Below are 21,956 nucleotides of genomic sequence, written 5' to 3'. Positions count from 1 at the left end.
TGCGGCGCGGTGCAGCGCGGCGCTCCGGGCAGCGGTGGCCGGGGGAGCCCACACGGTTCCTCGTCTCCCTGTTTCCCCCCGCTGGGATCGGCTGCCCGTTCCGTGAGCGCTGGGGAAGCCTCCGAGCAGGCTGGTGCTCCCTCTCGCGGGGTCCCCCCTGCCGAAGGGGCCCGGGGCTGCGCAGGGCCGGGGCTGCCGGGCTTGCAGCCCCTGGCACCCCTCGAGACCCTTGGTGTGACGCGYGCGTGTCGCTGTCTGTCTGTGCCTCCCTCCCCGGCAGGGTCGTGCAGCGCCCCGGCAGCGCGTTCCGGTCAGGATGGGGAAGCGACGCTGTGTCCCCCCGCTGGAGCCCAAGCTGGCGGCCGGCTGCTGCGGCGTGAAGAAGCCCAAGCTGTCTGCGAGCGGCGGCCATGGGGGCACGGGCGCCGCGGCGGGCGCCTCCAGCGCGGGGCCGCTCCAGAACCACCAGCACGCGGACGGCAATGGCGCGCGGGAGAACGCCTCCGACTTGACTTTGGGCCCGGGAAATTCCCCCGTCACGCGCATGAACCCCACGGCAGGAGCTCTGAGCCCGCTGAGCCGGCCCAACGGAACTGCCAACGGCACCAAGAACCTGGTGGTGACGGCGGAGATGTGCTGCTACTGCTTCGATGTTCTCTACTGTCATCTCTATGGGTTCCCCCAGCCACGGCTGCCCCGATTCACCAATGACCCCTAGTGAGTCCATCCCCGTGCGGGAGGAGAGCCGGGAGCCAGCAGCTGGAGCTGCATCTGGCTTCGGCACACGGAAGGGGTTTTCCGGGGAACTGGAAAACGCAGTGGGAAGGGGCATCACAGACAAAAAGGCATCCGTAGAGCGTAGGGAAGAGTAGAAATGTCCTGAGGTGGTGGATGACGGAAGCGTGCGGAGCTTGGAGGGCAGGTACATGGGGAAGGGACTTAGCTCTCCGCAGTCAGCAGAGCTTGGCCCGTACCCCGGGGAGGCTGGTGCTTCTGTCCGTGCTGTGCAAGGGCACTCGCTTGCCGTGGGGCAGGGCTGTGCTGGGCACACACCTGCCTCATGTCAATGCTCTGCTGAAGCTCCCTGCCTTTGTGGGAAGCTCTTGCTAACTGCGCCTAATAAACCTGTGCTTGAAAGAGTCAATGAGACTGAAATGAGAAAGTTTTCAGAAACAATAAAATGATGTAACTAGTTTGAAGAAGCATCAGCCTCTGATGGCAGGCACCAATTTTTGTGAAAGGTTGAGGGAAGGGGCTTCCTTCAGCTTGTGGCACAGAAGGGAATAGACGTGGGAATAGAAGTGACAAGAGGTTCAAGGCTAATGCTGAAACAAGCAGCGAGCTAGTGAGACTTGGACAACGATGCTCACAAGGGTCTTCAGGAGCCCGAGKTAACGGGTTTAGCAGGGAGGGAAAACGTGAACCTGAAAAGGAGGCTGTCCTGTGGGGAGAGGGCTAGCTGGAGCGCATGGGGAGAATGTCGGGGTTCAAAACAGGGGAGGTTTGTGTGAGAAGGAGCCGAGAGATGGCTTTAYGAAGAGGTTACCTGAGCATTTCGATCTGAGATGTAGTTATGCTTCTCTGAGGGTTGAATGTCTAAGTGTGATAATGTTGTTAAAACGTTGAAGAATTGCACAGAGAAAATCAGTGACAGAGGGACCCGAGTCTTGCTGAGGGGCCAGCTCSAGGACAACAGCCAATAGGAAGCTGTTCATGTCTGTAGCTTGGTGGCTTTGGAGTTGGTGCAAAGAGACCAACTTGCAGAGGCTCGGGATGCTGCGGGTTTGGTGTGCGCGTGGAGCGGCCGGCGAGTGGAACCGGCGGCCGCGGGTTGTGCGCGGGGCGGCCGCGTCCCCCGGCCGCGGGTTGTGCGCGGGGCGGCCGCGTCCCCGGCGCTGCCCGCGCTCCTCCCGCCCCGACGTGGGTCTCGTTGTCAGCACGGGCGCACGGAGATGCCCCCTGCGCCAGGGTGCAGCCCAGGCCTGGGGCTCCCGCACCCGAGTGTGGGAACAAGCCGATGCTTTTCACACCTCATCTTGTTCACCTCCTTTTCGGAAAGGAACATCAGTCCACCTACCATTTTGTTGCTTGAAACACAAAGCGGTTTTATTCCATTCCTAAATCAGTAAGGGGTGTAAATTTATATTGCTTCAATATTTTGGCCTGGGTGGACATTTCTAGCCAGCATTTGTTGCTTAGCTAACTGGCTGTAGAAAAGGGAGTTCTTTCTGGAATCTCAATTGTTTAAATTTTATGCCCAGATCACAAAAAGTGTAAAAGCCTCCATTGGGTGATCCCGTGCTGATGATTTAAGTCTCCTAGGTCAGCACTCCATAACAAAACCAGCTCTTCTTCTTTATTTCCCTCTGCGCCAATGCCTACGTGTTTTGGAGTGAGTACCTCTTTTTGGATGAATATGGGTAAAAGTTTTCAGTGACTTTTCCCAGTACCTGGGGGAATCAGACTTCTCACAGGATGGGCTGGGAACAACTAGTTATTGTGAACTGCACCTGCAAGCTGCCAACTTAACTTATTCCTCAGATACAGAAAGAAACACACTTTCAACAGTGAAAAACTTCGGAATGCTGAACTTTTAGATGCCTCTACAAAGTTRTGTACTTTTTCATGCCTTGGTTGTTATGACCACAGTGAAAAAATCTTAAAGAGGTGCTCTCTSTGAAATCGGCATTCAGAATGTGGTTTTCCTGTCACTTCTGCTTATATATTTTTTTACAGATGCATATAGCTGTGTGACAGCTCAGTGGAAATTTTTATGTATTCATTTACTTAAGGGGGGTGGGGAAAGGTGAATTGGATGCATGAACCTGTAATCTGAATTCAAGAAGAGCAGGAACTGACTTGAGAGTCGTGTTCTGTCAGAGATGCTTTCCCTTCCCTTGGCTTCCCTTTTGTGTTTGGGATGAACGGGCTAAGCAATGCTTCCCAAACTGGAATCAGATTAAGCTAAATTTCCAGTGGGCTTGTGACTGCCCTGTTTCTCATAAATGGCTCTTTTACGTTTAGTCTCTTTTTCTGGCAAGCTTGGGAATCTCTCCTGTGCTTTGTTGCTGTCTTCTGTTTCAACATGTGTTAGCGGGATGCTGCTCTAGAGCAAAGATACCCTGAGGGTGCCTTGAAGAGCTCTCAGAAGGTGAATTCTGCCTTCCAGGCCAGCAAGCCATGAGGCAGTGCAGGTGGTGCTGGTGAAGCAGCGTTTTAGCTTCCCTGTGCGCAGGTTCTTCGCGTTTGTCCGCCGAGGGCTGCTCCTTGCATCGGCTGTGGTTCTGCCTCGGTCACTGATGGTAACTGGATTCTGTTAACGGATTTATCCAGCTATCCCCTTCCTCAGTCCCACTGTTGTTGTGAGGAGTGTTACGGGGCATTCCTTCGTTGCTACACTTGAAATAATGTCACTACAACTTMACTGCCTGTGCATAAGCAGCCGCGCTGCCTGTGTTTGAGAAATCAGCCCTTCCTCTTATTTTTTGCCTTACCAGAACCACTTAGTGTTTGTTGTGGGTGATGTTCATTGCAACCAAATACATTGCTTACAGGACTCCACAACAATTGCACAGACTAACTTTCTGTGCTCTGATACAGAATCGGCACTTCTGTCTTCATATTTAACATCTCTCGTATGAAGAGAGGCTGAGYGAGCTGGGCCTGTTTTCTCTGGAGAAGAGACGGCTCAGAGGGGATATGATTAATATGTATAAGTTCAGGAAGGGAGAATGCAGGGAGGAAGGGGACAGGCTGTTCTCACTGGTGGCCAGCGATAGGACGAGGGGTAATGGCCACAAGCTGAAGCACAAGAAGTTCCGTCTCCAGGTGAGGAGCAACTTCTWTACTGTTAGGKTGACAGAGCAGTGGAACAGGCTGCCCAGGGAGGTTGTGGAGTCTCCTACTCTGGAGGTCTTCAAAACCCGCCTGGATGCCACCCTGTGCCACATGCTCTAGGTGTGCCTGCKTGAGCAGGAAGGTTGGACTAGATGATCTGCAGAGGTCCCTTCCAACCTTAAATATTCTGAAATAAACTTTTGGCGATGTTTACTTTCAGAAAATGATTTTATCAAGACTCTTTTGTATCGCCTTCTTTTAAAGTTCCATGAGAAATCCATAATCTCCCACCTTGGCTGGGGGAGAAGTGGTTGTTTTAGACTCATGTCTTAGAATCTCTGACAGGCAGCCTCATGGGGTTGGACCGCTTCCTCGTTGACGGGGAGATTAGTACTAGCACTTTCTGTGTTCAGTGCTGTCTTTGCCAACRTAAGATCAGCTTCCCTGCTTTTATAATTACACCAGCATCATCAGTTGCCTTGTGCAGTTTTCCACATGTTCGGACATTCTTGTAAGTCTGTAACTACCACTTTCTTTACTCTTTCTCTCTATGACTGTTTCTAATTTCACTCACTTCTGTAGGAGTGAACGTGTTCCACGTAATAGTCAGTTTCTTTACCTATTCACAGAACTCTTTGAATGCTGCTGTTCTGAGCTTGCTGGTTTGGGCTTACTTATGGCTTTTGGCTTATCAGATTGAATTGAGCAGCTGTTATTTTCGTGTTTGAGAATCTATTGCTTTATCTGTAAATTCATGATAGTAGTGGGCAAGATACAATTTCTATGGGATATTTGAATGGGAATGATATAGTGGTTTGGATGCCTATTCAACAGGAGAGAATTTGTGTAAATATAAATCACATGTGAGGTAAGTGAAAGGGGATGTATGAGCTGAAAGGATGCACCTGAAAGGCAGATCCTTGTGGAAATAGCTCAGGGGAGTTTTTAAAACAACAAAAACAAAAATTAGCTTTGCTTTTTACTTGTTAGGGAAAAAAAAATTACCAAAGCACTGCAATAGGGATTTGGTGATATTATTTGGGGAAATATAGTTTGGGCATTTTAGGTTCAAATGCATTAGTATAAGCAACGTAATTCCTTTCACTTATGTTAATTTCGCTATGGGTTGTCATATGCGCAAGTGGATGTGAGCCCATTACCCCCAAGGGTGATTTGTGGGGTTAGTAACTGCATTACTCATCAGGAAAGAGCTCAGAGTCTGTCTGAGAAGGTTGTGGAAACTGGTGTAGAGAAAGAAATCGGATGAAAAGGTTGGGAGAGGTGGTTTATTGCATTCAGCAGGGCATTATGCTAGATTGTGGGTGAGAAAAACTGCGCACTGGGACTTATTGGAGAGGAGTAGAGAGAGGAAATGTGTGTCCGCCTGCGGCCTTGGCCAGGAAGAACGTCTRCATGGTTGGAGTATCTCTGTCTTCTTTGCCTTTCCAGTCCACTCTTTGTGACGTGGAAGACGGGGCGAGACAAGCGGCTTCGTGGCTGCATTGGGACCTTTTCAGCCATGAACCTTCACTCAGGACTCAGGGAATACACATTAACCAGGTAATTACATTGGAAATGGAATAAATCTGAAATCAGCTCAATTTGCTGAAGATCTATAAAGATTCAAGGTTGGGAGATTTTATTGGATTGACATAGGTTCAATTTAATATGGTTCACAACAAATTAAACTGAGAATTGTGTGGTAGTTAGGGTGAAGCAATTTTGGGATTTAGTGGAACAACTTTGCAGCAGGGGAATTTGGGTTGACTTTTTAAAGATAATGTCAAATCTGTCTCGCATGCTACTAGCTGTGACACCTCACATAGCACCTGGTGAGCCACATGAAGTGCTGCTGTTTGCATGTTACAGTTCATTAGATCATGAATAGATGCAAGCCGCTTCCTCTGCTGTAACGAGGATGAAAACGTTGCACAGATCAGCACAGGAATAAGCCCTGTTGTCTCTGCGGGGCCCGAGCGCAGGGCGTAACCGAGCGCCTCGCGTTCTGATGTGGCGCTTGGTGTTGGGCAACGTCTCCTCTCTTCCTCCAGTGCACTTAAGGACAGCCGATTTCCCCCCCTGACCCGCGAGGAGCTGCCCAAACTCTTCTGCTCTGTCTCCCTCCTCACTAACTTTGAGGATGCCAATGACTACCTGGACTGGGAGGTGAGAACCGGTGCGCTTGGAACTCTGCATCACTCTCTCGTTCGTTTGGGTTCGGGTTAGTACATGGTAATGTGTCTCCTTCGTTACAGGGGTGTCCGGGCATCGATGGAGCCGGGGTGGGACATTGGAAGGGAGGAAGATGATGATGATGCCCTAACGTAGTAGGGCAGGGATCTGAGCAGGAGCAGAGGGGAAAGATTTTTTTAATGGATTTAATGGCCTACCAGGGGATAAGGCTAGATACAGAGGCCTGGCAAGTAGGCTGTTGCTGTGAATAGAAACTGGGCATAGAAGTAGTAGTTTAGACCTAAGGCGTGGATGAGTTTTAGCACACTGTTAGTTTAGGAAGAATTGWGCACAGTAGGCTCTTGTGCACAGATCCTCGCCCTGGTGCGCCAGGGAAGGAGAAGGAAAGGCATCCTGCCGGGAGCGCGTGCCCGGCTTGCCTCAGGAGCGGCCGGGGCGCCGGCTGGGCGGGCTGGGGAGCAGGCGGCTCCGTGGCGCTGCTGCCGGAGGGCTGCTCGCCCAGCCAGCCTGGCATGGAGACGGGGAGACGGCCCGGAGCCGCGGCCACCGGCGCGACAGAGGAGCCGCGAAACAGCAAACGAGCGACACGCTCGGCGCCAGCAACACCTCTGACCTGGCTGTTCATTCCCATCTCTAGGTTGGGATCCATGGGATCAGAATAGAGTTCATCAATGAGAAGGGTGTCAAACGCACAGCCACGTATTTACCTGAGGTTGCTAAGGAACAAGGTGGGTTTGAGATGGCAACCAAACGTATCAGTGCATTATGTCACAGAACTGGGTACCGTAAATCTCTGGATTTTTGGATTTGGATTGCAGTGCTTTCCACTTAGTAATGCCATGGAGCCACCAGGCTTAATCTGGATAACTGACACCTGATACAGCTGCTGTTGGGTGTTCATCTGGCCTGCCTCTCATCCCACGTCCATGCGCAGTTGTATCTTAGTGTAAACATGTTCTAGGGCTTAAGAAATAAGAGGATCTCAAAATATGGACCTTCCAGCTTCATTCAGCATTGCATCTTTCCTCTTCTATGTTTCTCCCACCAACTAGGATAACTGCAGGCTGCACAGCACCAACAGGAGAGTCCTTTTCCTCCTCATTCTTGCTAAAGTAGCGTCCTCCAGATGAGGGCAGGAGACAGGGCCCCTCTGGAGCACACTTCCCACTCAAATTAGTAGTGGTGACCATGGTAACTGCTCAAAATATTGCCTCCTTTCCTCCACCTAGCAGAGTGGAGTGTCGCATCCTCCTGGCTCTGGGGCAAAAGACTAAGGTAGGAATTTTAACTCTGATCTCTCACATAGCAGTGCACTGTGCTATCACTAGAGCATCAGGCTGATCCCAGTTTGTCTATGTAAAGAGCTAAGTATTATTTCATGTTAAGGCTTAGAAAGCTAAACTTGAGTGCCACGCGGTCAAACAGGTTGGGGTGCCTGCAACAGAAGCGAAATGCAGACTTTTTGTAAGAAGAGAGGTCATACAGAAAATGTGCCAAGAAGACTTAGAGAGGGTTGATACGTGCAGATAGGGTGCATGCATACGGCTATGTGTGTCCGGTTCACCTTTGGTATATACATATACAAAGCTCAAAGTTTTCTTGTTAATGTAGTTTGCTTTTCTAGAGGCCTTTTATGTGTCTGCTTTGTTTTTTTCAAACAGCATTTTTATATTGAAAATTTCCTTTGTTTTTCTCTTTAAACAGACTGGGATCAGATCCAGACCATAGACTCCTTACTCAGGAAAGGTGGCTTTAAGGCTCCGATTACCAATGACTTTAGGAAAACAATTAAACTCACCAGGTTAGCTAATGTTTTGGTTACTTACATTTTTATTTTGTAGTGATTTTAAGATAAGTTATTTCTGTTTGGCGTAAGTTGTTACCCTTCTTTTAGGTGAGAAAGGTAGGCTGAAAGGCAACCTTACAAATGTCATGTCAGGTAAATAGTAGCCATGGATGATGGGTGCTGTGCTCAGTCCGCACCGGATCGATGTGAGCATTCTTTTCTAGGAGATGTGTCACTGGTTTTTAATATAATCATCAACGTAAAAGATCAAAAGAAAGAGAACCTTTGCAAATTGACGAGGCTGATTCTTCTGTAGCTTTACAACGGACTTGCTTTTTACAATGGACTTGCTTTTCTCATTCTGTTCCTGTGTAGATGCTGTAGCTATTTGGAGGTGACAGCCCTCTTGAACCCAAACCATTCTCCAAGTTGGCTGATTTTTCAGAATTTGCTTGCTTTTCCATACATCCAGCTGTCCTACTGATGCAGCTCCTTTCATGTCAGTAAAAATTGGGACATACTTTTTGTGTAGGAACACCATGATTTTTCAGGCCGCTCCTTACTGCGGAGGCATGAAGTGGAAATGCAGAACCTTTTAACAGAAAAGGACAGGATGAAGTTTTTTAGTAAGACCTGGTATCACACGGGCTTAGCACAGCTCACCACCATTTTGATGTTACCTGGTCTCTCGTGTCCCAGAAGGACATTTTGTGGATTCTGAGGGCACATTATGAACTAGCCACATGCACTCTTTGGTAACCTCCCTTTACCTGGTTCTCCAACATTTGTTAGCCTTTCAAATAGGACGATCAGCACAAAAGTAAATAATACTGAAATAGGTCTTATTTGGTCTCCGAAGCTTTTAAGTCATCTTATTCCAGCAAACATTTCTCACCTTTTTTTTCACAGCAAGCAGATAAAAAGAACACAGACTGATAGGATGCTTCCTTGTGCCCAAGCTGCCGCATCAGGAGGCACCTTAATTATGGTTGCCTTGAATAGGACTCAGCTTTCGGGACACTGAAGCACATCTAATAATTCAAGCTTAGAAAGGTTATCTCTCTGGGCTGCTTATCTATCCAGACTGGTGCATGGGATGTAGCAACAAAAGTATTTTTGCAGATAGTGAGTGCAGCTTTACCGTTATTGGCTGTGAGCTAAAAGGTGATGGGGATGGAGGTTTGGGGTCTGCTCTGTGCATGTGCATCGGCGGTTGACGTTGTTTATCCGGGCGCTGTTCTGCAGGTACCGCAGTGAGAAGGTGACAATCAGCTACGCGGAGTACATGGCCTCCCGCCAGCACTGCTTCCAGAACGGCACCCTCCATGCGCCCCCCCTCTACAATCATTACTCCTGACACACGGCTGCATGACCAGTCCCACCCGCCCGTGGCTGCCAACGGCTACGACATCATTGGGGCAGACGCCTCCTCTTCCTGGTCCAGTTACTTCTATTACTGCACCATTTTATGATGCTAGCTTCCGTTGCCAAGCCTGCCTTCCAGCTGACCTGGGGGGAAGACAAGAGCATGACAGGACTCGTGGGGCCCAAGCCTTATCTCAGCCTTCCCTCCGAGCGGGGGTTCAGTCGGATTGGGGCTCCGTGTCTAGGAACTGTCGTGAGGTGCAGAAGACCTCCAGGAGTGGAAGTGTCCCTTCAGATTGAGCTGTTCTTGCGTGTTTCAACACGCTGGGAACGTGAGTTGTTTGTTATGGAAGCCCCCCAGATCAAGTAGGAGCATTCCCCTGGCAGCCTGGGCAACGGAGTCCAATAAAACATTTTTTAGGTTCTTTTTAATTTTTTTTAACCTCTGGTATTTGTTGTGTACCAAGAGCTGATTGCAGTCGCCACACATCACAGGCGGACATGGTGATATGGGGAGGGCTGAACGTCCAGATAGCACCCCATCCTCCTCGACAGAAAGCTCTGAAGGATGTGGAAAAACCTTTGGACGGTATGGTAGATGAATCCATTATTTAAGTAAAGCCCAGAAGGTTTTAGTTTGCAGATCCCACTGCAGGTTGGATTCTCTAGAACTCCATTTGGTTCACAGTTTGTGGGTTTTTTAGACAGTACTTTGTGATGTAAGCTGCTACAAAACAGTGTTGTTATGCCTGTGAGAGAGCAAAACGTTACACGCTCTTTACGTGAAGGCRAAGGTCCGTGGGTGTCCCTGCACAATCTGCTCTGTTACTCCTAAATTTTGTGTCCAGACTTTTTGAAACGGAGCCTAATTGGATTAGGGATGGGCAGGGATTTGCAGGGCATTGCCTGTAGTCATCCCAGTGAGACTAGTGACTGAAACTTGTTTAATTTAAGCAGTCTCGGGGACCTTCCTTTTTATAGGACAGCCACTTTCTCTTGGGTGACTATGGATCTGGAGAATTGTCAGTATTCCAGTTTACAGCAGGACTATAGAATAAAGCTAGGTAGTGTTGCTGATAAATTATTATACTGTTTGGTTGTTATCAAGGCAAAGGGGGGGGAAATTTGTATGACCTAGAGTGTATGAAATTCATGTGCATTGTGTATTGCTTCTCCTGTCATTGATGATTACAAGAAATACTCTCTTCTGAGATGATGATATCAGTTATCTGGTTGTCATTCKTAAGAGTCACTGAGGGATGTCATAAAACCTAAATTATGACACATTCTCACTGAGGTCGCTGGATTTAGAAAATGACACTCGRTTTTTGCAATTATCTGAAGCAAGGATGAGGGAAGCAAATACAAGTGCACCGAGTAATGGCTACTTGCATATATATATATATTTGAAGTTAGTTTGTGTGTGGTAATGATGGCTTTGAGAGCCGGCTGGTGTTGAAACGTGAAGTTCTGCTGAGTTTTCCCCTGGCATTGCAGGGGGTGAAACCCGGATAGAAAGCTCAGAGCAGCAAAAGGCGCTGGCTGCTGCTCCTGGTGGTGCTGGCGAAGGGGGCAGGACCCCGCGGTGGTGCCGCACGGTGGTGAGGCTCTCCTGCTCTCCTGCGTGAGGAAAGGAAGGGGGCCCCTTCTGGATAACTGTGCAATATCGACCCAGCTTTCCTCCCGTACTGGGTCACTCTTAMAAATTGCCACTTTTCCCTTGGGATGTTGTTGGAAAGCAATTGCAGATGAAGGGATTGTTTCRTGATTTCCTGCTGCTGAGAATAAATCGGTCTTGTTACAAACTTGCGTGGTTTGTAATTACTCTCCCAGGTGCGTGGAGCGATGGGGTGGGGGGCAGGTCTGGCCATCCCACTCCCCTTTCAGCTGTCAAACAGTATGATACATAGGGCTACACTCATTACTGTTCAAGTGTTCTATGTTAGAATTTAATTTCTAAACGGTTTAAAAAAGCAAAAAAAATGGTGCTAAAACTTCACCCCTGAGCACGCTCAGTGAGACTGGTCATGCAGGCATACAGTGCCAGGCTTTTCAACTCCTTTATTTCTTTTTCAAATGTTTGCCCTGTTCTGTGTCTTCAACAATGTATAGTGTTTTCATTTATTTGAATAGGGKATGACTAAGGGGTGGGCTGGGGAGGGGGGGTTAGCTGTCATTTTTAAAGAACTGAATTTTAGGATTGAGTGACCGGTTGGCTTAGGCCTGAAGTGGGCTGGATGGCTTTGGTCGGGGGAGGCCTTATCCCCTCCCGCTTCCATTTCCCCACTCAGTCTGTCTAAAAAAACAAACAAACAAAAATGCCTCTAAATATGTACCGTGTTCTTGTCGTCTTGCAGTGAGAAGAGGAGCGAGCAGATCAGCAACGCTGCTCTGCTGCCTGAGAAAGAGGCCCTCTCAGCTTTAGTCCCGCAAGGGTCCAGCTGTAAGATCAATCGAGCCGCGTGTCACTAGTCAAGCCATCCCAGAAAAATGTGTGACAGGGACATGGGGGTCTCAGAAATAATCCCATTTCTAGATCATTACATGGCAGCTATGCATAAGGATGAAAAGTAAACTAGAAACAAAATGCATTTTCAGTTGCCTGACGATGGAGGCAACCAAAATCAGTGCCCAATGCAATTTAGGAGTTTCTCTGTGGTTACTTGGCTGGGATGGTGGGCTAGAACTGCGCTTTCCCAAGCAGTTCTCASCTGGTTTGCTATGGATTTAACTCATCCTTAGTAGCAAGTGCCTTATGGTCTAGAAGGGCTTATTCTCATGACAACCACAGCTGAGAAACAATCTCACTGCAATTATGAATTGTCTTTGTTTTACAGTAAATACAGGAGAATGTCTTTGATCACTGGAGTCTGTCAGTGTTGGAATGTTTCCACTGTGAGGTTCTGAAATTTTTCTTCATAATGTTAAACAGTCAATCTCAACTGAGGCCATTTCAGTTTGGAAATGTTTTATCATCAAAATATCACATATCTACAATTTATAAGAACAAAAATATTCTGTAAGAAAATCTAAGGGTTCATTTTTAATCTTTGCACAGGATAATTTGTTTTCATAGTACATTAACATCTGCATTCTTCACTGACTATTAGTGCTGTTTTCTGTTTGTATTCTGGAACCTACATGTTCATTTTAATTTTTATTTTGGTTAATTTATTTCCTTAAAGCAGGAGACCTCTTTTGACCTACAGTGCAGAGATGTCAGACCAATTCTTTGTATTACACTTGGTTGCCTCCTATCTATATAATAACTTCTGAGTGTAAATAATTGAACTCTATCCTCTAATGAAGTATTGTAGAGAATAAATCATAATGGATAAAGATTATCTGTAGTGTCCTCTTTATGTTTCTCATAGCTGTTTGGGGAATAAGGTGAAATCTTTCTCATCAATGAAAAAAACATGTGCATCTTGTCCAGTAATGGTTGTTATGACACACATTAATGATTGGAGCAGGGGACATTATTTCCATAAGCGTGTTGATCTATGCCTATCAAATGGTGACAAAAAAGAAGAGATTTTGATATCTTAACTACTTTTCATCTGTGAAGACTCTTGCCTTTTTAAAGAATGGTGGAGGGGAAAGGGTATTCCACACAAAAGYACTTACTGCTAGGAAGCTGAAGAGCTTGCGAAGTCAGGGCTTTTTCAGTCAGAAATCCTATCAGGATTAGAAAAATAAAATAGTACATTACAGAGTACTCTATACGGTTATCGGAAAGCCCTTGCTATCAGTTCCTCCTCCATTTCATCCCACTGAGACATTTACCAGGTGCTTTTGTAAAGATCTATGTTGGTACAGTTGCTGCTGCGTTCCTTTTCAGATGCTGCCAGCACAGAATTTGCCATGGTGAGGCTAACCAATAATCCCCTAATACCCTGTCTCTAATAAATTACAATGCCTTTTGCTCTAGTGTATGTAATTGAAATGGCCCTTTTGATGATAAATTAATCTGGTCAAATTGTATATTTTTTTTAATATATCCATTTTAGGWTATGACCAGCCAATGAACATGCATGGAAATTCCAGTTTCACCCACTTTATTGCATCAGCCTTTTCCATGTACCTTTTCCAATTCAATTCATAAATGCTACTGAAACGATCATTTCGAGAGAAGAMCCTGCCACTGCATTTAAAAAGGGGACAGTCAGGCACTCTGTTACGTTTGGTCTGTTTAAGTGACCAAATAAGTATTTTTCATTTAAATGCATATTTGGAATTCTGCAAAGAAAAATGGAGAAGMAGCTGGTTCCTGTTTGGACTATTTAGCTAATGCTCCAGACCTTAGGAAAACACATCTATGTTAATGAATCTTGATATCTTTATCTTTTATAATATCCTCTTTCACTGTACCTTTAAAGCCTTGCAGGTGTCCATCTTTCTCTTAATTTCTCTTAAACTTAACATTTCATATACTTTAGCAGAAAGATATTTGGGGGRGGRAAAAAAGAAGAAAAAAGAAAAAAAGCAGCTGTGACAAGTGGCCGATGGTTTGGGCACTGTGCTCTGAGCACAGGGGTTATTTGGGAAGCCATCACCATTCCAAGCTATTTCAAAAGCTGCTCTTGTCAAGCTGGCACGGATTTTCCTCTTTTCTTGTGAACCTAATCAAAGCAGTTTGATTTGCCAGATGTTGCCTTAGATATTTTTATTGCAGCTTCGTGAACGCCTTCCTGCTTGCACCACTCAGCAGCGTGGTTTTCAGTCAGTGGCTCCGCCGAGCTCGCCTATCCTGTCAGCCCGGGTTCAGGACGTAAGCCTTGGTCCTGCCTGTCCTTAGGGCTTGCTCTCCGTGTGCTGGTTCTTCCCGCCCGCGGGAAGCCGTTCGCACGGCACAGCTGTGGGGTCGAGGACAGCAGGTCGGTCTCGCTGTAAATCCCCCACAGCCTATTATTTCTGGTTTTCCTTGTCGGTGCAGGATGCCACAGCGAGGGCTGCTAAGACGATTACTTTAAGACTCTTAGGCTGTCTAGGTGCTTCCACGCGAGGTCTCCGCGGGGAAATACTGCTCCAGGAGCTGTTTTGCTGGCGGCGTTCCCGCGACCTGGGGGCTACAACCATTTTGAGCCTGAGCAGGGTCGCAGACCCCTCAAGACAGACCCCGCGCAAGCGGCGGCCGCGCTTTGCCCCGCTGCGCTCGGCCTGCGCCGCCTCGCCCGCTCCCCCTGGCGGCCCGCGGGGCTCCGCGGGGCTCGGCGCCTTCCGCCCGCCGCGGTTCCGGTGCCGGGAGGCCATGGCGGCGGGCGGCAGCGACCCGCGCACGGCCGACGTGGAGGAGGACGCGTCGCAGCTCGTCTTCCCCAAAGGTGCGCGCCGCGCCGCGGGCCGGGCGGCCGCGGCCGTTGGAGCCGCGCGGCGGCCGTTGGAGCCGCGCGGCGGCCGTTGGAGCCGCGCGGCGGCCGTTGGAGCCGCGCGGCGGCCGTTGGAGCCGCGGCGTTTCTCCGCGGCAGGGACTGGGTCACCCCAGCCCTGCTCAGCCCCTAGATTTCCCCGCTTCTGGTTACAAATCCCCAAACACTAAAAAAGTAGCGGGTAGGGAGTCCATAAATGTTTATTTACAATACCTGGGTAAATGTATATCAGTTTACAGAAGCTGCAGCTGTTAGTGTAGCATTTCTCTKAGTTACATGATTCACTAAAGGTGAATGTAAGAATAGAAGGTGCTGCTKTGTTTTGGGTTATGGTTAAAAGATTCTTCTTTAAATCATTATTATTATATATATATTTTTAATGGCACATCTGTGCCCAAGGGGATTGCTTCCTATGTGCAGGGAGAATTAAAGCGCTCAGAATAACTTCTCAGAATATATAGGGACCAAACATGAGGTCTTTAAAATTGGGTGTCAAGATAGGGGAGCGCAGCAGAGGAACTGATGGAAAACTGATAATATCCTTCCCCGGACCAGCCCGTGACAGTCCCGCTCCCTGCAAAATAAAATAAAGTCTCTTTCTATCAGGGACCAAGCTCGACATTTTTTTTTTAATTAAAAAAAAATAAAAATAAAAATATAAAATAAAAATAAAATAAAAATAAAAATATAAAATATAAAATAAATATAAATATAAATAAAATAAAAAATAAAAAAATAAAAATAAAGGAAAAAAAGAGTAAAGAAGAGCACTTTGGAGTGCCACCCCTGATCTGGCTACTTTCAGCAGCTCGTACAGCTTATGGAGAGCTACGTATTGAAAGAAAGACATTATTATGGGAATAAATGCAGTGATGATTGTGATGATGGTGAGYAAAAGCAGGGAGAGTCGAGCTGCTAAAAAGGAAAAAAAATCTATTTAAATGAATTAAAACATTTTTATTTATAATTTAAATAGGTCAATTAACATTTCAAGTAAATGAAACCCTTTTTTAAAAAAATGTTCAACAGCATCCATGTTTAACTAAGAACTGCATGGAGGCCTTTCAAATACATAGATGTCACTTCTAATTTTTCTGAGTATTATAATTCTAAATATTTACTCTCAAGGAAATAGTAAATTAAGTTCTGCCAAAAAGTTACTGAAGAGAACATGCAAAAATGTGAGAAATCTGGTGGCAATGGCTGTGCATGCAAAACGCGTGGCCAGAAGGACGAATCCAGTGGAACGTCACTCAAAGTGCTGTAATTTTAATCTCTATTTTCATTATGAAACGCAGTCCAATCATTGACATAAAGACCTTGCACAACTACAGTGAAACCCGTGGTTGTTGTTTTTAAAGTCCAAAGCTAACTTCGTGAACTAAGCACTGAGAAATGGCCTTTTTCATCCATGCTCTACCATGTTTCCCCTCCCGTGAAGAGTTTGAAAGTGCGGAAACGCTCCTGAATTCGGAGGTCCATATGCTTCTTGAGCACCGCAAGCAGCAGAACGAGAGCGCGGAAGATGAGCAGGAGCTCTCCGAGGTGTTCATGAAAACGCTCAACTACACGGCCCGCTTCAGCCGCTTCAAAAACCGCGAAACCATCGCCAGCGTGCGCAGGTGCCTGATGTCAGATCATACTGGGGCYGTTGGCGTGCGGTGGTGGTGCTCGTTTTGGAAAGTACAGCTTGGTGGGAGTTTTTCTGGTTTGGACTTGTAGAACCCTGAAACGTGTCTTTCTGAGGATGCAAGTGACTTGGACTTAGTTTTATGTGGATGACTTGACATGGTCTAAGGTCAGGCTTTGATATCAATATTTAACGGACAATATGTTGGAATAAATGAAAATATTTTTCTAGACTACATACAGAAAAAAATGTGTGATGGAGGTTATTGGCTATGATATTTTTTTCTGTATTCCACTAGGCCCTTTTATCTTCCTTTTTTTTATSTTACTTATAATTTCACATCTTGATGTCTTTACCTACAGTTTGCTGCTCCAGAAAAAGCTCCATAAATTTGAACTGGCGTGTTTGGCTAACCTGTGTCCTGAGACAGCCGAAGAAGCCAARGCCTTGATTCCTAGGTGAGTGTTTATGTACGCCGAGGAGTTGGTTTTATAGTTTGTTGTGGTCTAAAATTAGCTATGGACAGATTGCTTCTCTTTGGTCCATCTTTGTTAATTGAAAACCTTTTTGTCTCCATCTCCACCTCCCCATAGATCTCTTGGTGGGGCAATCTTTTAAATGCCTGTAATATACTGAAGATAAAGCTGACTGGATTAAATATAGACAGTGTTAGTGGGGAATTAAACCTGGCTATTTTTTGTTTCCTTGAAATGAATAGCACTRCTGTTATGGACTGTTCTATGGATAATGTACAAGTTTAACAGTGATTTCTTCCATTATCACATCTTGATTTGCTGGCTTATAGCTTGACATACACAAAGAAGTGAAACACTAGTCTGAATTACTGTTTCTCCCTTATATGATGGGATTTCATAGGCAGCTGCACTGATTTATGAGTGTAAGGCTATGTGGACTTCCTTCGAAGATTTATTTAAACTTGCACCTGCCTTTGATATAATGATTTGAAATTGTTCAGCAAAAAGATATAGGAAGGGTAGTGTATTGCAGTTTAGAAAGGAGACATGGCGTAGGACTGAGCGTGGTATCTGGACAGTGATGTTATACCAGGTGCCTCATGGTGCCGTAAAGATGGGAAATGATGATGTTGAGACTCACAGGAGGAAATTACAGATACTGGGAATTATTTGGAGGGGGGCAAGTATTTCTGAAACCTTTGGTGCACCCTCATTGGTCTTGTCTTGCAGCCTGGAAGGCCGGTTTGAAGATGAGGAGCTGCAGCAGATTCTCGACGATATTCAGACGAAACGCAGCTTCCAGTATTAGGCGTAGCGCTCAGCCCCTTCGGATGAACCCAAAAAAGAGAGAGTGGCTCATGTTTCTTGCACTCTGGACCAGTCCAGTAACTCCCAGGCTGCAGAGTTCTCTGGTTTGGTGTCATTCATACACAGCTGCATTCAAGCTGGAAATCAGCTTAGTCCTTTTGCTTTGTTACACATATAATATTGGTAAAGACTCCTGTACGGTGAGAACCAGTAAGCCTGAAATGTCTTTTCTCACAGCCCCTGTATTGGTTTCTTCCATCTCCCTCTCCCTGATTTGGGAATCTTCAACATCCTTCTGGTTTTATGTGGAATTGTAGCTGTGAATTATTTTTTGTTAACTACTGAGTTTTAGGGGGAGAAGCCTCTTATGACGAACTGTTGGAAGGCTTAGTGGTGGGAGATTCAGGATTAAGATTTATGTTTTTTTCATTGTTTGATACAGTGGATTTTTACCACTTAAATAATTTTGTATCATTGTTTATTGTAAATTAAAAGATGTTTATAATTAATGTTCTGTGTTTTGTAAATGTAATATGAATGTTGTGGTTTGATGAAACCTTCTTGATAAAACTGTTATGCAGAAGAACACAAAAAAATGTGGTAAAGAGCAGCTGGGACAAACAGGAAGACAGGTGTCAAGTCAGTGCATCACTTGGCAAATGATCAGCAGAAAGTTTCACATACATGTTACACCAGCTCTGCTTTAAAACTTAACATTGCTACCACGTGCGGGAATATTAAGCCCTTCGGTCACGGCAGGCTGAGCTGAGGCGAGGAGCGCTCCTTGCTGCCCCTCGGCCTCGCTACGGCTCCCRGAAGCCAAGAAGCCAGGCCTGTCTGATGGTGGTAGCACGAACTGGAGAACAGTAATTGTAGCACAAGGAAACAGAAGCACACAACATAGTGAATCCCATTTTACAAGCTCAGTGGCCCCTTTTCATATTCGGAAATTCATATATGGAAACCATATTCGGTATGGTTTCTGGTAGCTCTCAGTATAGCTTATGTTCATCTGCCCTGTAAAATATTTCTGTGCAGACCTTAGAGAGATGTTATTGCCTAGACCATGAAATAGAGGTTTTCCCGTTAAGAAGGGCTCCAGAGGATGAGTGTGGCAGGCGCGAGCCGGCCGCGGGAGGTTTGCGCGGCGCTGAGCGGCAGCTGGTGTCAGCGGCGGGGCGGCCGCGCGGCGCTTGACCCGGGGACGGGCGCGAGGGGCCGCGCGTCGCCCCGCGCCGCCCTCAGCGGGAGGCGCTTCCCGCCGCTCCCAGCGCGCATGCGCGCGTTGCCCCGCACCGCCCTCAGCGGGAGGCGCTTCCCGCCGCCCCCAGCGCGCATGCGCGCGTTGCCCCACCGCCCTCAGCGGGAGGTGCTTCCCGCCGCCCCCAGCGCGCATGCGCGCGTTGCCCAACCGCCCTCAGCGGGAGGCGCTTCCCGCCGCCCCCAGYGCGCATGCGCGCGCCTCTCCGCCCCGCCCTCAGCGGGAGGTGCTTCCCGCCGCCCGCAGCGCGCATGCGCGCGCCACTCCGCACCTCCCCTCCACCGGCGTGCGGCGGGCGGTGCGGGGGCGAGCGCAGCTTCCGGCCGCGCACGCGCAGAGCGCCTCGCAGGGTGAGGTGAGCGCCCCCTCCCCGCTGCGCCTGCGCACTTCCCGCCGCGCGGCCCCTGACGGGGCGGGGTCTGCCCCTGGCGCCAGGCAGCGTGGTGACGTAGGCGCGTGCGTCGCCCCGGTCGCTGGTGGGGGAAGGAAGATGGCGGCGGGCCGCGGCGGGGGCTCGTGAGGAGGCAGCGGCGGCGGCTTCCGGGGCCGGCGGGGACGAGGCGGGCGGCGAGGCGCCGGGGCGCGGAGTCGGCGTGCGGGCGGGCAGCTGAACGGTGAGCGCGGCCGGGCGCTGGCGGGGCCGGCGCGGGGGGAAGGTGCCGGGGAGCGCGTTCCCTCCGCCATTTTTTAGGCCGCGGCCGGGGAGCGGTGCAGCCGCGCCGGGAGGGGCCGGGCCTGGCGCGGCCCGGGGCGCGGGGGGCGGCAGCGCAGGGTCCCCCAAGCCCCGGCGACCTGGGCAGCGCGAGGCCCGGGCCTGTCCGCGGGCCCAGCCGCCCGCTCTCATCGGCGCCGGGCCTGCGGGCCAGGAAGGGCTGTGCTGAGGCCCAGACACCGGTGAGAGCCGCAGCCCCGAGAGCGCAAGGGACCCTCTGCTGCCTGTGGCCTGTGCGTCGGGCTGAGCCTTGCCAGGGTCTCCTCATCCCGACTTGCTTACTTTTTTCTTTTTTTATAATCTTTTTGCTCTTGTCTCTGGTTTGGCCTTGAGCGGAAATCAGGGTGTGCTTCCTTGAACACTCGGTCCCATTTGGGTAAATGCAGACATGTGCTGTAGGCTCCYGCTTTTTTGGAGGGATGAATGCATAAGATTCTTGAAAATGGCTGTTACTTCCCTCTTGCTGACTAACTAATGGTTACTTGCTATGGTTAGCTAGTTATGTGCTTTGAAGTGCAATATTCTGCAGAAACTGTACTCCTTTGAGCACACTGGGCACAAAAGCACTACCTGTTGGTAAGTAAAACTGTACTCTGTTGCTTTTGTATCTTGTGTAGTCCTCAAATGTGTTTTTTGAGGAGTATTGGGAAATCTATTTTTCTCTGTAGATTATAGTCCATTGCCATTTGCTGTGCAAAAGATGTACCCTTTTATGTAGTTTTCCTAACTCAGGAATTACTCTGTTGTTCCTGTAAGGAAGTGTTACATACATTTTTGACAGACTTTGCGTTTCAGAAGTAATATCACAGTGTCAGTGCCCGAATATTTGGTGGTTCTTGCCTTCCGCGTTCTGTATCCGCTCAACAGACACGACTTCTCAGCAGTTGTTCAGAATGCTTTGAACATTCTGAGAATTATTCTTTTACTATAAGGATAGATACTCATAAGATGTCTTTCAAAATCTGATTTTTAACATTATTCAGTCTTGTTATAGCATTTCTAATGAGTCTCTGGAACTTAACTAATGCACATTCAGTTTTAACACAATCAGCGTGGTAAGGAATTCTTTATTAGCTGTTAGTATTTTTGGAGATCTTTGCCCAACGGCTCTGCAGTTTGGAGGATAAAACTTTGCGTGAAGTTGATGAAACCAGAAATTACATTAAAAGCATTAATTCTGAGAAGTAAGTTTTAATATACATGAAAAACATTTATTTAAGCTGCAGTGAATTTTAGATGCCGTAACTTTGGCACAGTAAACTCCTGCAGCTGCTAACATCTTGTAATCTAAACATCAGACACTAAATACTTTCCTGCTGTCAGAAGTGTTGGGCCTCCATTGAATCTTTGCTCTTCCAAGTTGTGGCAAAATACAAGAAAGAAACCAAACAAGGTAACCAAAAAACAAATGTAAAGTTTTTTTTTTTTTTTTTTTGTTTCTGCTAAGCAACAAGGGGTCAGCCCAGGGAGTGTTAAGATGATCTGAAATTTATGTTGAGATAGAGATGTGGTATTAGAAATGCCTTTTTGCTTTAGCAAAAGAGGCTGTGATCGAGGAGGGGATGAGAAAGCTAATTATTTTCTTCTCATCTCTAACATACCTTTGTCTTTTAACTCATCTGAAGAAGGAGGGGAAAAAAAGCCACTATGGAGAAGACTTCTGTTGTGAATAGGGATATAGAAGGAATACCACTAACATTTTGCTGAGATGATTCCATGATAGACATCTCGCATCTGCTGGCCACAGGCCTCATATCTACRGAACTTCCATAGTTTTTAGTAGCATGGAAAAAAAAATAGTATTAACCTTACCCAGTTGTTAATTACTAACATATTTTGACAAATTATTGTGCAGGAAAGAAGTTATTAAAAGAAGCTGAAAATATTAGCTGTAACATGTTTGTAAAATAAAATGTATATTGAAGGTTTTAAAAGTCTTTTGCAATATTTTAATTTCTTATAGTACATCATTCTATTACTGCRAAGGTTTTAATATAGATCAAAATACAAATGTCTGGTTTTCAGTGTTATAGTTTATTTTTTTAAAAAGTCATTGACAAGCAAATAGGAGTGAAATTGAATATTGTTAAAGCTTGGTGGTGAGTATGGGATGAAGAATAGATACAAAATGGGATGAAGAATAGATACAAATCCTAACATTTTTCTTGCATCATAGAGAATCTCTGAAAGTAAGATCGATAAAATAGACTTTTTTGATAACTGTACACTTTCTAGCTGTTTTATTAATTTCACTTAAATTTAGAAAATCTGTGGCCTTTTAAAAAAGACCTTTTTTAAAAAAGGTCTAAAACTTCACAAAAATTCTTTTTTGGCTTACTACTATTTAAAAACAAACTCAGTGTTTAATTGGATGTCATTTCTGGTTCAGCCTGCTTTCCACATTCTAGTTGAGCGAACCAGTTGCTCAGTTGTGAAACTTGTAATGTGATACGAAGTATACAGCTTACTGTYTTCACTGGTAAATAGTTTTTCTATTGTGTAATATTACTTTTGATAGCA

At 46.9% G+C, this 21,956-nt stretch overlaps 3 protein-coding genes and 1 long non-coding RNA gene across 4 annotated transcripts in view; 3 read left to right on the top strand and 1 right to left on the bottom strand.

The window, feature by feature from the left end:
- The first annotated feature begins 316 nt into the window (after nt 1-316).
- On the top strand, nt 317-10,997 carry AMMECR1L (AMMECR1 like). The gene is made up of 6 exons (XM_026041587.1): nt 317-717; nt 5,287-5,397; nt 5,889-6,003; nt 6,668-6,758; nt 7,735-7,831; nt 9,062-10,997. Exons 1-6 carry the CDS (start codon nt 317-319, stop codon nt 9,171-9,173), a joined length of 927 nt encoding a protein of 308 aa, XP_025897372.1. The 3' UTR covers nt 9,174-10,997.
- A 583-nt stretch (nt 10,998-11,580) lies between these two features.
- LOC112949211 lies at nt 11,581-13,603 on the bottom strand. Its single transcript, XR_003249770.1, has 3 exons — nt 13,553-13,603; nt 12,809-12,859; nt 11,581-11,622 (listed from the first exon to the last, which is right to left on the bottom strand). It is a non-coding gene; the product is annotated as an uncharacterized LOC112949211 (long non-coding RNA).
- An 829-nt stretch (nt 13,604-14,432) lies between these two features.
- Nucleotides 14,433-17,892, top strand: POLR2D (RNA polymerase II subunit D). The gene is made up of 4 exons (XM_026041590.1): nt 14,433-14,505; nt 15,992-16,172; nt 16,543-16,638; nt 17,386-17,892. The coding sequence occupies exons 1-4, from the start codon at nt 14,433-14,435 to the stop codon at nt 17,462-17,464; spliced, it is 429 nt and encodes a 142-aa protein (XP_025897375.1). The 3' UTR covers nt 17,465-17,892.
- A 1,413-nt stretch (nt 17,893-19,305) lies between these two features.
- Nucleotides 19,306-21,956, top strand: part of WDR33 (WD repeat domain 33) — a 64,103-nt gene continuing 61,452 nt past the window's right edge. The window contains exon 1 of the mRNA XM_026041591.1: nt 19,306-19,338. The gene's annotated coding sequence lies outside the window, so the exon portion shown is untranslated. The remainder of the gene's footprint in view (nt 19,339-21,956) is intronic.

Source organism: Nothoprocta perdicaria, unplaced genomic scaffold (genome assembly GCF_003342845.1).
Source record: "Nothoprocta perdicaria isolate Ctin4 unplaced genomic scaffold, notPer1 scaffold_289, whole genome shotgun sequence".
In the NCBI taxonomy this organism is placed as follows: domain Eukaryota; kingdom Metazoa; phylum Chordata; class Aves; order Tinamiformes; family Tinamidae; genus Nothoprocta; species Nothoprocta perdicaria.
The sequence above is the reverse complement of the archived record's forward strand: the minus strand, read 5'-3'. Positions and strand labels throughout refer to the sequence as shown.

Excerpts from the sequence above, each read along its gene's own strand:
- AMMECR1L (XM_026041587.1), top strand. The coding sequence starts at position 317 with ATGGGGAAGCGACGCTGTGTCCCCCCGCTGGAGCCCAAGCTGGCGGCC. Across the intron at positions 5,398-5,888 it reads AGGGAATACACATTAACCAG|TGCACTTAAGGACAGCCGAT; the intron begins GTAATTACATTG and ends CTCTTCCTCCAG. Across the intron at positions 7,832-9,061 it reads AAAACAATTAAACTCACCAG|GTACCGCAGTGAGAAGGTGA; the intron begins GTTAGCTAATGT and ends GCTGTTCTGCAG.